The sequence below is a fragment of the Macaca nemestrina genome, chromosome 20, assembly GCF_043159975.1.
Source record: "Macaca nemestrina isolate mMacNem1 chromosome 20, mMacNem.hap1, whole genome shotgun sequence".
Taxonomy (NCBI): domain Eukaryota; kingdom Metazoa; phylum Chordata; class Mammalia; order Primates; family Cercopithecidae; genus Macaca; species Macaca nemestrina.
In genome coordinates, this window is record NC_092144.1 from 42,220,294 (window position 1) to 42,236,092 (window position 15,799).

General features: G+C 49.4%; 1 protein-coding gene across 6 annotated transcripts in view; it reads left to right on the plus strand.

Annotated features, from left to right (window-relative positions):
* LOC105495592 (tudor domain containing 12) overlaps positions 1–15,584 on the plus strand; it is a 107,967-nt gene extending 92,383 nt beyond the window's left edge. For 2 of the 6 annotated variants that reach the window (XM_071085970.1, XM_071085973.1), the window contains 8 exons: positions 547–719; positions 3,512–3,580; positions 6,669–6,778; positions 11,862–11,925; positions 12,012–12,125; positions 12,209–12,362; positions 12,447–12,513; positions 12,933–15,583. In XM_071085970.1, coding sequence (XP_070942071.1) covers positions 547–719; positions 3,512–3,580; positions 6,669–6,778; positions 11,862–11,925; positions 12,012–12,125; positions 12,209–12,362; positions 12,447–12,513; positions 12,933–13,027 — 846 coding nt within the window. In that variant the 3' untranslated portion in view covers positions 13,028–15,583. Of the gene's footprint in view, positions 1–546; positions 720–3,453; positions 3,581–6,668; positions 6,779–11,861; positions 11,926–12,011; positions 12,126–12,183; positions 12,363–12,446; positions 12,514–12,932 lie in introns of those variants that run through there. The other 4 variants (XM_071085971.1, XM_071085972.1, XM_071085974.1 and 1 more) reach the window with 4 other exon arrangements.
* The last annotated feature ends 215 nt before the right edge of the window (positions 15,585–15,799 follow it).

Below are 15,799 nucleotides of genomic sequence, written 5' to 3' on the forward strand. Positions count from 1 at the left end.
CCTATACCCACACCGCCACCAACAGGGCCAGGTTGTTAGAGATTTTTGTGTTTTACTTAATTTTGTATAAATGGAAATGGATGAGGATGTTTTGGTTGCAGAAAAGACGAACAGAAGAAATGGGCCAGAACAGGATTCAGGTTCTTGGCTTAGGCCCTTCCCAGGCACGGGCAGATGCTGAGCCTCAGGAGGTAAAAAGAGTTGAGAAAGAATGAGAAAGATGTAAGAATTATGCATCTGACTAGGGGTTTATCCCAGATTTGCAAGTTGGTCATGACTAGGGGTTTATCCCAGATTTGCTCTTGCCACCCCCCCCCACCACCTGCCCATATTTCTGTGGCATGGGGCAAGGCCTGGACAATTCAGATGGAGCCTCAGGTATGAAGCAACCCAGATGCTGCCATGGGAAGCCCTGCATATCGTGGCAAGCGCCGAAGTGCAGCCGACGTGGCAGGATGAACCAGAGAGGCCCTGTGAGAGTGTCTGTGCTTCAGTTAAAATTCAGAGTGACTCCTGCTAATGTTCAATTTTTTTCATTGATTCAAGGTGCACATTACAAACCTTTCCAATTTAAAAACCTCTGTCATTGATTATAATGTTCGAGCTGAAATTTTGTCCATGGGAATGGGCATTGATAATCCAGAACATATAGAACAACTGAAAAAATTACGTGAAGACGCAAAGATACCAGCTTTTGAAGAAAGCCTAAGCCAGACCCCGTAAGTGAATTTCTGTCTCCCTTTTGGAAGAGCTGTTTTTTGGAAATACAACTCACAAGTGTTAAGGACATGTTTTATGAAAGTAGAAGAGTTGGCTGGGAGTGGTGGCTCATGCCTGTAATCCCAGCACTTTGGGAGGCTGAGGTGGGCGGATCACGAGGTCAGGAAATCAAGACCATCCTGGCCAACATGGTGAAACCCCGTCTGTACTAAAAACACAAAAATTAGCTGGGTGTGGTGGTGCATGCCTGTAATCCCAGCTACTCAGGAGGCTGAGGCAGGAGAATCGCTTGAACCCGGGAGGCAGAGGTTGCAGTGAGCCGAGATCACGCCACTACAGTCCAGTCTGGTGACAGAGTGAGACTACGTCTCAAAAAAAAAAAAAAAAAGTAGAAGAGTTTTTAACGAGTCTCCATGTACCCATCACTCAGTTGTAATAATGACCAAGATTTTGAAAATCTAGTTTTATCTCTACCACAGCCCACACTTGCTTTTGTTGGCGTATTATAAAGCGATCTCAAATGTAGTATTTCACCTGCATCTCTTACAGAAAGGATCGTTAACTTTTTATTGACAAATAGCACACATACAGAAAAGTGCGCACATCAGACGTGATGTGTTTCCTGAGTATACCTGTGTAACCAGCCCAGATCAAGAAACAGAGCCTGGCTCAGAGCCTCCCCTCCCTCTAGCTACTCCCCCTCCCCAACAGGAGCCATTCTCCTGATGTGGAAAAGCAGGGATGGTTTTCCCCAGTTTTGTACTTTGAATGGAATTAGACAGTATGCCCCCTCACCATGGTGAGTTACAGAAGCTAGGCTCAAAGGAGGCATAAATTCTCTAAATTCTCAGTTACATAATGTTCCTTTGTATGAATATACCATTATTTGTTTACCCATTCTACTGTTGACTGGGGAGATTTCCAGTTTGGGGTACTTCAAGTAATGGTGCTTTAAACATTACCATACATGTCTTTTACAAATATATACACTTAGAAATAAATTTCTGATGGAATGGGATTACTGAGTCGTAGTTAGAGTTACTACCCAATAGTGTTCCAAACTGGCTGCACCAGCGTCTCCTCCCATGGAGGGTATCAGGGAGACTGTGACAGTCACTCTGAGGAGGGATCCTGGCAGCTCCAGAGGGGGAAGGATCTGTATCAAGACTTCCTTCCAGTTAGGAGGAAAACAGCAGGCATCTGTTAAGAAAGTTGGCAAAAGACATGAGCAGCAACTTCAGGATGCCTAATTACCATATGAGAAGGTGCTGGAACTCCTAAAAGCCCAGGGAGTAACACCACAGCATGCCTAGCCCACCAGAGAGGGGAACGAGAGAAGGAAGGAAAACATGCACCACGTGTGGGCAGGGATGAGAGCGGCAGGGTTTCCCAAAACTTAACGAGAGCACTGTTAGCACAGCTAAAAAGACTCCCAGCGATTCCTTCAATTGCATGTGTTTTATTGTGGCAAAATACACATGACAACAGCTGCCATTTAAATTCTTTTTAAGTGTACAGTTCAGTGGCATTTAGGACATTCTCAGTGCTGTGCAACCATCATCACTCTCCATCTCCAGAACTTGCTCATCTTCTGGACAGAAACTCCATACTCCTTAAATAATAATTCCAGAGTCTGCCCCCGCAGGCCCCCTACTCTCCTTTGTCTCTAAGAATCTGCCAATCCTGGGCACTTTCAGTGGAACCGTCCACTCTTTGCCCTTTTGTGTCTGGCTCATCTCAGTGGAATGTCCTCAAGGTCCACCCGTGTTGCAGCCCGGGTCAGATTTCCTTCCCTTTGAAACTCGTCCTCCATGGCATGGATCACCACGTTTCGCTTCTCCATTCATCTGCCTGTGCACACCTGGGCTGCTGCCCCTCTTGACTGTGGTGGATGTGCTCCTGTGTACACAGGTGTACACATACCTGTTTTTTTTGTTTTGTTTTGTTTTGTTTTGTTTTGTTTTGAGACGGAGTCTCGCTCTGCCGCCCAGGCTGGAGTGCAGTGGCCTGATCTCAGCTCACTGCAAGCTCCGCCTCCCGGGTTCCCGCCATTCTCCTGCCTCAGCCTCCCCAGTAGCTGGGACTACAGGCGCCCGCCACCTCGCCCGGCTAGTTTTTTGTATTTTTTAGTAGAGATGGGGTTTCACCATGTTAGCCAGGATGGTCTCGATCTCCCAACCTCGTGATCCGCCCGTCTCGGCCTCCCAAAGTGCTGGGATTACAGGCTTGAGCCACCGCGCCCGGCCGTACACATACCTGTTTGAGCCCCTGCCTTCACTTCTCTGGGGTTGCTACTCAGAAGTGGAGCTGCTGGGCCCTGTGGGTATCCTGTGCATGATTTTTGGGGACCCTCCATCCAGTTCCTGCAGCTTCTGCCCCATTGCCTGTTCCACCAGCCATTGCCTGTTCCACCAGCCACATCCGAGGCCTGCAGTTCTCCATGTCCTCTCCTTGACCCTGCCCGAGGTGCAAACTCCAGGTCTCTTCGGGGCTCTTCCGGGCTCTTCCGGGCATGCCACTGTGCGCTTGTGCTATTCTAAATGGCCCATAAACACGAATGCTTTTAAACATCCTAATTCCCCAGTCTCTCGCTCTCCACGTCTCCTCCGGCCCGGCCTACCCAGGCATCTGGGGTCTGTAGGGCCTGGTAGCTTTAGAAGCAGGCCTCCATCTCAATAAATAAATAAATAAATAAATAAGTAAAAAGTGCTTTTACCCCTGCACTGTCCCCAGACAGGCTCCACAGACGCACATGATTATTTGCAAATGAAGTCTGCTCTGCTTCCTCCAGGCCGAGGGTGACAGGGACCAGGCCTGCTCAAGACCAGGATCGTCCATCCAAGGAGCAGGAGGGGCAGGGGTGAGTAAGAACACCACAGAGCTTCCTCCCAGAACGCCAGACAGGGGGCCATGTGTGAGGGGGAACCAGTGAGGGACGGTCCACACGGACGCCTGGGAGGATCCCCACGAGCTGAGGGAAGGACTTGGTGGTGAGTTCCAGGAGCAGGGATGAAGGTGCCCGGAGCAGAGCAGCATACAGGGACCCAGAGGTGCCGGGCTAGGTCTTGCGGGGCCTGTGGCCACTGCAGGGAATGGGCTCTTTCTCCACAGAGGCTGGAGCCATGAGCGGATTTTGAGCAGAGGGGTGACTTGAACAGAAGATGGTTCGTGGCTGCTGTGTTGAGAACAGACTCAAGGGAGGGTAGGGGACAAAGACTGTGCCAGGAGCTTCGGACAGGAGGATGGAGGCTTGGACCAGGCGGCTTTGTGGAGGCTGAGAAGCCGCTGGTTTCTCAGTGTGTTCTGCTGGAGCTGACGGGGCTCCAGCCAGTCTGCATCTGTGGCAAGAGCACAGCCCTCGTGGCAGGGCCTGGGAGCCCCAGAGGTGTGAGAGGAGGGGTCCAGGGGTGAGCCCTGGTGTCTCCGCTGGGGAGCGTGGAGAAGGGTGGGGACGTTGTAGCCAGGAGGTGGAGGGAAGCCTGGAGAGGCAGGTGGGTGAGGGATGCATGTCCCGGACAGGAGTGATGAGCTAGCTCAGGTGCAGCTGCAGACCCAGTGAGTGAGGACCAAGATGTACAGCTGGGCTAGTGGCCTGCCTGCTGGGCTAGTGGCCTGCCGGGCTAGAGACCTGTTGAGTTAGTGACTTCCTGGTTTAGTGGCCTGCCGGGCTAGTGGCCTACTGGGCTGGTGACTTGCTGGGTTAGTGGCCTGCTGGGCTAGTGGCCTGCTGGGCTGGTGACTTGCTGGGCTAGTGGCCTGCTGGGCTAGTGACTTGCTGGGTTAGTGGCCTGCTGGGCTAGTGGCCTGCTGGGCTAGTGACTTGCTAGGCTAGTGGCCTGCTGGGCTCTTGGTGGTTGGTGACCTTGAAAGATTCCTGAGTTGCAGCTGAAAGTAGGAGGATTTAAAATAATGTGGACCGGGTGTGGTGGCTCATGCCTGTAATCCCAGCACTTTGGGAGGCCGAGGCAGGAGAATTGCTTGAGCTCAGGAGTTCGAGACCAGCCTGGGCAACATAGCAAGACCCAGTCTCTACTAAAAATACAAAAACTAGCTGGATATGATGGTACACACCTGTAGTTCTAGCTACTTGGAGACTGAGGTGGGAAGATTGGTTGAGTCCGGGAGGTTTAGGCTGCAGCGAGCCGTGATTGTGCCACTGCACTCCAGCCTGGGTGACAGCAAGACCTTATCTCAAAAAAAAAAAAAAAAAAAGACAAAGATGAACATAGTATGGTCTAAAGTTTTTTAGTTTTTTACCTTAATTTAAATGGATACATATAGGATTAGGATACAGGGTAGTTTCCATCCACTTTCAAGAAAAAAGAAAAATTTTCCCATACTTCTGAGATACTGTTTTAGAAATGAAGATGTCATTAAAGTTTAGTAGATGTAACCAAAATGAGGTTTGGTGGCATATGGGAAGCACCGACTTTGAGCCCCAGATCTGTGTAAAGGCTCCCACAGCCCCTTTCGCACTGTAGCTTTGTAGTTAAGAGAGCTTAACATACCCGTCGTCATGAACACAGAGCAGGCAGCAGTATGAGCACTGTGAGGTTTCATAGGGAGCCTGCTAGGAGAGACCCCATCTCAGACAGCTCCTGGAGAATGGGGGATCCTGACAGGTAGAGAGGAATGGCGAGAATATTTCATACTGTGACCAGCAGATCTGAAAGCCACAGGACTTAGCGTTTGGCAGATGTTAGGGAGTGTGGGTCTGTGTGTCTGAGCTGTGGTGCCTGGGGGATGCTGGTGTGGTGGACAGTGACACGTGGTTCCCAGGCACAGCCCATGGCAGAGGAGGAGAGGCTGAGGTGGGCTATGGAGGTGCCAGTTTTTAAGGTTATTGAAAGTCTAAACCTAGGGCTCAGGAAAGCAGCTGGGGAAGGCTCTTGGTTTGCTGCTGTTTGAGGAGAGTCAAAGCTCAGCGAGTATGAGGAGGAAGGAACCAACCTAGCAGGGGAGGATCTAGAGGAGGAGAAGAGGGTGGGCGACTGCACAGAGCCTGGGGAGGGGCAGTGGCTGGGGACACTTGCTGCCTGAATCTGGAAAGTGCTGCACCAGAGGCGGCTTCTGGGCCCATCAGAAGACAGGCACACCCCTCCTTCTCACAGGTGTGTGTGTGTGGCTGTCAGAAGACAGCACACTCCTCCTCATGTGTGTGCATGTATGTGCATATGTGTGTGTGTGCGTGTGTGTGTGTGTGTAGGTTTGCTCATTTAGGCCTGAATTGTCTCTTCAAGGATGTATAAAATCCGAGTCACACTGTCACCCACGAGGAAGGGAGCTGGCTGGCTGGGGAGCAGGGATGAGAGGAGCTTTTCAGTGTACAGCCAAATTTGACTTCTTTTAAAATACTGAACCACATGAATGTGGTTACCTGTTCAAAGAACCAAAAGAATAACACAATTTAAAATTTTAAAATAAGTAATCTAGTTAGTTACTAAGCAGGATAAAATATGGGGCAGCACGTTGAATTTAGTAGGTTCCCGTATGTTTAAATGCATGTGTCTGTCCGTGTGTTTTAGATAGAGAGGTATAGAAGGCAATAATTTCTTTTTTATGTGAAGAATATTTCTAGAAGTAGGCCCAAACTGGTATCAGGGGTGGTCTCTGGGAAGATGGCCGCAGAGCCTGGGTCAGGGGAGGCAGGAAACTGGCTTGTCACTTTCTGTCCTTTGGTCCTGTTTGAAGTGTGCAGCAGTGAGTATGGAAGGGAAACCACCTTGGTAAAGAGTGAAGGCCTCCCTGGTCCTGTGTGCTTGCCCATCATCCTCATCGGAAGGAACCAAGTTGACGGGCTGCCTGGGGCATCTTAAATGAGTCATAAGCTCTGTGTGGGTCTGACTCCAGGGCCACAGGCACGTCACAGTCATTTATTGCCTGCCTTCCTCTGCCACTTGGGCAGTTCCTTTAGAGAGCCAGGTGTTAGCCCCGCCTCTCCCGTCTAGGATGCCTCCTACAGCAGAAGATGCCACTCGCCTGCAGAGCCCCCAGCCTGAGGACACAGGTGCAGAAGGAGGGGCTGAGTCCAAGATGAGCTCAGAAAACCAGAAGCCTGGTGAGTACTTGCTCTTCAAAAGATGGTTAAGTTCAAATCGCTAATGTCTGGAAAATTGCTAATATGTAGACTTTCCACTTTGAGATGAAATGTAGAGAAGATGACATAAACTGATATCACCTAACTGTTCTTATTTTTGGCAGGTCAGCCCCCATTGTTTTGTTTTTGTAGTTTGAGGTCTACCATCCATCCAGTGATGTGCACAGATGTTAAGTGAACAGCTCAGCAGTGTGTGTGTGTGTGTGTGTGTGTGTGTGTGTGTGTGTGTGTGTGTCAGCACCCAGACTGAGCTGTTGAACATTTCCAGGACCCCAGCAGTCTCCTGGCCGGAACCCTCCCCACTGACCATTCTGATTTCTGATGCCGTTAGTTTTGCTGACTTGGAAGCATATAGAATACATTCTTTTATTTTAAATAGAGATGGAGTCTCACTGTGTTCCCCAGGCTGATTTTGAACTCCTGGCCTCAAGTGATCCTTCTTCCTTGGCCTCTAAAAGTGTTAGGATTATAGGCATGAGCCACTTTGCCCAGCCTATAGTATATGTTCTTGTGACTTCCTTCAATCAACATTGTCTGTGAAATTAATCTGTATTATTGCAAGTGGTGGCATTTTTTCTTAATCTTGGAAAGTATTTGCATATTGCATGGCTCTCTCCAGACTTTACATCTAGGCTCACTTTTATTGCACCGCACCTCAGCAAAGAGGAGGAGCTGGCATTTGAACAGAGTTGGCTGACCTTGGCCAGGCTAATTGCACAGACTTAGCAGACATTTCTGATGTGTATGAATTTGGCACTGAGTTAGGTGCCATAAAGAAAAAAGATAATCAGCTGGGCGTGGTGGTGGGCACCTGTAATTCCAGCTACTCAAGAGGCTAAGGTAGGAGGATCAGTTGAACCCGGGTGGCAGAGGTTGCAGTGAGCCAAGATCGCACCAGTGCACTCCAGCCTGGACGACGGAGCGAGACTATCAAAAAACAAAACAAACAAAAAAAACTAGTTGGGCGCGGTGGCTCAGGCCAGTAATCCCAGCACTTCGTGGGGCCCGAGGCGGGTGAATCACTTGAGCTCAGGAGTTTGAGACCAGCCTGGTCAACATGTTGGAACCCCGTCTCTACTAAAAACACAAAAAAATTAGTCAGCTGTGGTGGCACATGCCTGTAGTCCCAGCTACTCGGGAGGCTGAGGCAATAGAACCTCTTGAACCCGGGAGGCGGAGGTTGCAGTGAGCCAAGATCACACCACTGCACTCTTGCCTGGGCAAGAGAATGAGACTCCATCTCAAAAAAAAAAAAAAGAAAGAAAGAAAAGATGAATGCGGGTAGGCGCAGTAGCTCAAGCCTGTAATCCCAGCACTTTGGGAGGCCGAGGTGGGCGGATCATGAGGTCAGGAGGTCGAGACAATCCTGGCTAACACGGCGAAACCCTGTCTCTCCTAAAAATACAAAAAATTAGCTGGGCGTGGTAGCAGGCACCTGTAGTCCCAACTACTCGGGAGGCTGAGGCAGGAGAATGGTGTGAACCCGGGAGGCAGAGCTTGCAGTGAGCCGAGATGGCGCCACTGCACTCCAGCCTGGGGACGGAGCAAGACTCCATCTCAAAAAAAAAAAAGAAAAGAAAAGATAAATGGGACAAAAGCCAAGCCCCTTGTGGAAGGGGAAGTCAGTGAGGGAGAAGGAAAGGAGAGGTGAGGAGACCATTTGCCGTCACTGGAATTTACCTTCGTGTGGCCTTTTAATTTTGATATTCATTGTCTTTATGAAATGGGGTTAGGTCATTGCTCCTTGTCTTGACAAATCGTAGAAATTGCCTAGACAACATATATTGATAAACTCATCCCATGACTAGACAAAGTCTCCAGATAAACTCATCCCATGACTAGACAACATATATTGAAAAACTCATCCCATGACTAGACAAAGTCTCCAACACTCCAGTGCTGGGAGCTCCAGCTTTCCACACCACCGATGTTCTGCGCCCCTGCTGTGGTCCCTCATTCCGCTTCCCAGGAGGGCGGGCTAAGATCCTGGGAGGGTGGACCCTGCACGGCTCTGCTCCCTTTGATACGCATCCCGAGACAGTGAAACCCACAGATAACACAGCTGAGGTGCTGAGAGCCCCAGAAGATGGTTTGCTCCCTGACAGGTTCATTCCTCACTGAGGATGGAGAGTGCGGGAGGAGGAGCCGCAGAGGTGGCTCCTGTGACGAAGGCGGTCTTGCCCACTGCCTGTGTGATTCCCATGCATCTCTGGATATGTTTTGGAAGTTGTTTCCTAAGGAAGTTCTTCCAGCCATTTCCCCACACAGCGTTTTTTTTGGCGGGGTGGGGGGGGTCGGTTGGGGGTGATTGTTGTGAAGGATGGGGGTCCTCTGGAAGGATGAGTTTAGATGCATTTCACTGTTGCTGCGGTCCAAACCCAGGTTCTTCATCACAGTCCCATGTGCTGCTCTTGCTGGCAGTGACTGTGGCTGGTGAGGTGAGAGGTGCAGGTGAGGAGAAAGGGTCTTCCGGAGCCGAGTGGTATGTGGGGGACTGGATGTAGCTGTTAAAATGCACATACACCTTCTCTTCATAAAGTTTGCCCCTGGATTCGACTACAGTGCGGGGCAGCTGGTTTCATTGTGTGGGATCCACTGGAAAAGGGTTCTGAAGAGTTCTGGGAAAGAGAGAATTTGCAAAGCCAGCTGGTCAGAGGAACAGGGTCATTGGGACAACCGTTGTCATTAAGAGGATTTTCCCAGAGCAGTGTTTATTCCACAGTAGCAGACCGGGATCCAGTAGACTGCAGAGGTGGGGCTGAAGTGGGTCTGCACTGGCGCAGGCCCTGCTACTGGCTGATTTGCCCTTTGCATAGAGCCTGCTGTGGGGCCCAAGGGGGACGTCAGGGCAGCCAGGTGGGTCCCCCAAACCATAGCTCTTGGAGGACATGCAGTTGTTTACTGAGCTCTACTGGGAAGCTCTGGCTGTTAGATGTCCACTGCAGCCACCAGGCACTTGGCCGCCTTCCTGGAAGAGCCACCGTAAAGGGGAACCCCCCACCCCGACTGTCTCAGCTGGAAGAGACTTCGTCTCTGGGCTCCTGCTCAGGTTCAGGCAGGTGAAGGAAAATGTCATGCACTTTCTTCATGGTTCTTCTTGCCTTGGCTTCCTGCAGGGTTTCTGGTTTTGGATACTCAGTGTCTCCCTGCGGCTAGAAAAGTATGATGCATCCATTGTGCCGCCACACGCTGGTGAGGGGCAAGGCCTGAGCTTCAGGGGCTCATCACAGTTAGGGCGGCGTTCCTCCGCAGTGTCTGCCAGCCCTGCGGCAGGTGGTCGGTCTCAGGTGGACCCCGTGCCCTCCTCTGCAGACGCGCCACCCACACGCCACTGTGCCAGGCAGGGCTTCTGGAGGACGTGGGTGTGGGGTTGTTTGTGTTGCATGTAGGCCGGCTCAGGGGCTGCTGCGTGCTCTTTTCCTCCCAGCTGTAGCTGTGCTCTGTGCCAGCAAAACACAATCTTGGGACCCTAAACTCCCTCTGCCAAAGAGGAAGTTACACACTGGACCTGGGTCTAAGGCTGCCTGCCTTTTGCTCCCAAGCAGACAGCTGTCACTTCACAGCCCCGGGTCGTAGCCCCGTGTCCTATATGTCTGCTGTCACATGTTACTTTATGTTGTGTAAAACGTCGCTTTCCTGAGCTAGAGGGGATGCATGATCGTCTTTGTCCTGCCCCGCCCCCCATCACCCTTTCTCCCTCCAGCTTGCTTTCCCCTTTAGACACCGATGTTTGGGAAGCGCCTTTGGAAAAGCAGAGGCCATGGCACTCCTGTGATTTGTGTTTCCCAGGGCGCATCCTCAACCTTGGATAAATCAACCTCGAGTCAGCAGAGACTCCCTAAGTCCCTCTTTGGTTTATGGCTCCAAGGAGGAACCTGGCCGCTTGCTCCCAGAAGCGGTGTCTTGTCCTTGTTTGGTGGCAGGACCGCCTCCTTCGCACCCCAGCTTCACAGCTCTGTGTTTAGGATTAGTCTCAGCTTCTGTGATCAGGCCAGGCCACCCTGGGTTTCCTCTGCTCGTCTCTCCCAGAAGGGCTTGGGGATTGTGCTCTCCAAGGTTCTTGAGGTCACTGGGTCAGTGCACTCATTTCCGGAGGCCACTCCATGGCAGGCTGCACGTGACACGGAGCATGGCGCTTTCCCAGCGGGAGTCTGTCTGTTTCTTTGCCGTTGTATTGTATACCACGAGTAAACCACAGAGGGTGGATCTGCTTTCCATCTCAGGCTACCGTGATTCCAGCAGCTGTGAACATTCTTGCTCTGGTGTTTGGATGGAAGCCTTGTCTGCTGGAGATTGAGAAGTTCACACTGCGTTGTTTGAGGATATGTCATGTCCAGCACTGGCTCCTTGTATGTGCTGGCCGCTATCCTCGAAGTTGTCCTTAGGGCATCCTGGCAGGTCAAGACAGCCCCAGAGAAGTCTGCATGTTTGTATGCAAGGCCAGCCACTGCAATGAGGTTCTTTTTCAAATGAGTGACTTTACTTCCTGGTCATTTAATTTTAATACTTGTCAAAGGCTGTTTTTATTTTAAAATAAAATTTTACGCCAGGCACAGTGGCTTAAGCCTGTAATCCCAACACTTTGGGAGGCCAAGGTGGGTGGATCACCTGAGGTCAGGAGTTCGAGACCAGCCTGACCAACATGGTGAAACCCCGTCTTTACTAAAAATACAATATTAGCCGAGTGTGGTGGTGCATGCTTATAAACCCAGCTACTTGGTAGGCTGAGGCAGGAGAATCACTTGAACCCAAAGGCGGAGGTTGCAGTGAGTCAAGATTGCACCATTGCACTTCTGCCTGGGCACCAAGAACAAAACTCTGTCTCAAAAATAAAATAAAAATTTTTAAATTTTGTTTACCTATGTGACGGTTTTAATTTTTTCTAACTGTTCTTTGCAGCTAGATACTAGGGTTACTTAATTTACACTCTTACGTGATTCTCATCTAGAAGTTGCATAAGGTACAAAAAAGTATATATATGTGTGTACATGATGGAGTTACATATAAATAACCTGTAGGAAAATCTGACATTGATTTTGTGCAGAAACTTCATCTGGAAACACTGAAGGTGCCTCCATTAGCAGAACTGCACAGCCGCCTCTGAAAAGGTATGTCCACTCGGCATGGAGGAGTCGGCATCCTTTACCCAGTAAATAAGATCAATGAATGTGTAGGTCTTTCTCTCTTCTTCTAGCTTCCACCCACAAATAAAATGGTTCCAAAAAGAAGATGTCGTCATCTTAAAGATAAGAATAAGGAATGTAAAGGACTGCAAGTGTCAGTATTTCAGGGATAGAGTCGTTTTCAGGTAGGTTTATGTATAGTCATATAAAGTAAAATAGAAATAATTTCTAGCATTTTAAAAGGCTGACTTTCTTTTTCTAAACCCAGTGCTTGGGTGGGAGACAGATTTTACCTGGCTGATCTGGAGCTGCGGGGCAACATAAGGAAAGATGAGTGCAAATGTGTAATTAGAAACGAGGAGCCTGTGATCACTCTGGCCAAAGAGAGAAGGGAGGCATGGTGTCACCTACTCAGACAGAGGGTGAGTTGGAATGCGCTCAGAGGGTGGTCTTTACCCTGAGTGTGTCATACTCACCCACTCACTCTCAGCTGTTCTCTTGAGCAGAACCCCAACGTGGCTTTTGATTTTGATCACTGGGAAGACTGTGAAGAGGACAGCCAGTTCCCCAAGGGTAAGGCGTGGAGCGCCCACTCTCGGAGGGGTTGTAGGTCCTGAGGGTAGTGAGGGACACCATCACCCACTTAGGAATTCAGCCTTGGTGGAAGTGGGCCGTTCACATCAAGCCCTGAGAAATTAGTTTTCTCTTTGTTGATCTTGGTGCTAAATGTTCTGGTTTGAGTACTTTTCAACCCTTGGTGATAAACACACCTTTTAATAACACACTACAGATATTCTTCCCAGAAGAATAAATTATTTGTAAGCAGACCAATTTGACCTGCTCATTTCTTACCTAAAATAATGAAAATATAAAATAAGATACATAGAGCTGGAATCCAAGGCATTTTTTTCTGCATTGACCCAAATAATGGGGGGAAATAAAGATTTGCTGTTTAGTCTACACTTATTTGTTATAATATCTTATTCCTTTAGTAGTGAATTCTACAAGCCTGCCGCGCACAGTGGCAGAGATGGCTGAAGACAGTAGCCGCAGCGCTTCAGAGGATGACGACAGTGAGAGTGAATGATGTCCTCAAGAGCGGCTGGAAGATGTTGAACAAAAACGGATATTGCCATGTGACTTCAAAGTTAAGAAAACAGTCAGTCATAACCAAATCTTTCTTTCTTTTTTTTTTTTTTTCGAGACAGTCTTGTTCTGACGGCCAGGCTGGAGTGCAGTGGCACGATCCTGGCTCACTGCAACCTCCGCCTCACAGGCTCAAGCAATTCTCCTGCCTCAGCCTCCCGAGTAGCTGGGATTACAGGCATGTGACACCATGCCTGGCTAATTTTTGTATTTTTAGTAGAGACAGGGTTTCACCATGTTGGACAGGCTGTTCTTGAACTCCTGATCTCAGGTAATCCTCCCACCTCAGCCTCCTAAAGTGCTGGGATTACAGGCATGAGCCATCACACCCGGCCAACCAAATCTTTCTTTACCTCAAGGATAAATGATTACTGTCATCTTGTGGTGCTGGACTTGGTAATGGTGAGAAATTCTTCATTGACTTAAAAATAGACTGATGACAAGACCATCAAAGGAGGGTGGACACAGAGAAACAGCACATGTAGTCTGATCCTGCTGGCTTGTCTGTCCTGTCCGCGCCTCTCGCCACTCAACCTGGCAGAGCAGACGTGCATCTGGGTGGTGAAATGCACTGTCTGGAGTCAGTCCATTCATTTTTTTTTCACCTAGACCTCTGTTTGATGCATTGCTACAAACCTGATCTTATACATATAAATTGAGGTTTCTAATATAAATTGAGGTTTCACACTTACACTCAGCAACATTGAACCAGCCCTTTCAACCATGAGATAGTGGGATTTAACATAACCATCTGTGTGAATTGATAGTGTTGGCGTTCTTGGATAGTGTGACAGCTCCTCAGAATGAGTTGACTTCTGATGAAGAGAGAGTCCAAGGATAGAAATCGGATTGCTCAGTAAGACCCAGGGCTTTCCGGGGTGAAGCTGCTGTTTCTAAACAATCCCTTGGACCTGCAGGGTCCTGAGCAAATGGCACAAAAGTTGCTTTATAGTGGAAACTCACAAGGGCCTATGGGGTGCCTGGAGGTGACCTCTGAACACCTACATGTTGTGAGCCCTGCAGACATTCGCCACCCCATCTGTGTGTGGCTGCAGCACCCAGGGTCACCAGGTTTAGGGGAGGAGTGTATTTAGTCATGGCCACACCCAGAGGCTGGCTGGCTTTTGTGCTTTGGGTTTGTTGAGTGAAACGTGAGAAATGTGAGCTGTTGGGAAGTTAAAAGTCCCGCGCACTCAGTGTCTGTTTCTCAACTTCGCCTCGGAATGGAAGAGAATTCGGATAGAACATGAGTGTTGTGTGGCGGCCCCAAGATCATTATTGTTTTTTTTTGCTTCAGAAAGCGCCGTTGCCCAGGCTTACATATGTCCCAGCAGAAGCCACTGCTTGAACTAGAGGCGGACTTTGTCATCAAGCTGCCCTGTGAGCAGGTCTGGATCACACTCTGGCTCAGTTTTCTCATCTGTAAAATGAGACAGCCCCTCATTGTGTGGCCTGGCCTTGTCTCAGGGAGCGCCCGCCGAGTGCTGCCGGGTGGGGCAGTCTTTCTGCCCAGTGGCTCCGTGATGGGGGCTCAGAGCCCTGGCCTCCCGTGGGAGGACACGCTGTGCAGCCAGGACAGCTGCTGGAAGTGTGCCCAGGTCACTGCTGTGAACTTCGCAGAGTGACTGGCAGGTATCAAATCGGCCCATAAAGTAAGATGGTGATTTTCCTTTTTTGTAGCTAAATTGGGCAGGCTCTTGGGAAATAGAAAGTTCTGGTGGTTTTGCTGGCAAAGGTTTTGACGGTGGAGCTCTTCTAACACCCATGTCAGTGTCCATTTCTCTGCATGTGGCTGCTGCCCTGTTGGTGGAGGTCTGGGGGCAGAGACCAGGCCACCGTCCGGTGGCTCCCGTGCGCACCAGCTGCCTGCTGTTTACACCCGGGTGCGCCGAGTCTCTTTAGTACAACATAGCAAATGATAATAGCTAGTGACATTGTGTTTCCTGTGCACGTGTGAAAATGCAGGGAGGACAACTGCGTACTTAGATCTGTTTCTTTTTTCAGACATTCAAACGTTCTAATACCTGAATCTCTTAACATTTTATAGGATATCGGATGCTGATTATGTGAACAATTCGTAATTGGTTTTCTGTACTGCTATGAATATGTCTGATTTCAAGTTTTGGGCAAATACCTAAAATGCAAGGTGAAAGTGCCTTTGTCTCTATGCTTCTAAAATCGCTCATACTTAGTTGTGGTATGGCTGCCTTTTGCAGCATATCATCAATAAAATTTCAGTGTTTTCACAGAAATGTTGCTTTTTACCTACGTTAAACAGTACTTTCCCTGAATGCCAAACACAAAATAAAACTTTACTCACCACACTTTCTGGTTTGACTAAAACGCCCGTGAAGGCTGCTGGGGAGCCAGCAATGCTGACCGGCAACACAGGCGACCCTCGTGATGAGCACATCAGCTGTGGAGAGTTCTGGACGGAGGCTCAGCTCTTGCCATTTATCCTGGTAGATACATGCCACGCACATCACGCGTTCAGCACAGGGGTGCCAGTACTTTTAGGGTAGGGGAGAGTGGGTGATAAACATTTATGCTTTAATATTTTTACATATTTATTTAGAGTTGGGGTCTCTGTCATCCAGGCTGGAGTGCAGTGGCATGATGATGGCTCACTACACCCTCAACTCCCAGGCTCAGGTCATCCTCCCACCTCATTCTCTTGAGTAGCTGAAACTACAGGAGTGCACCACCATGCCTG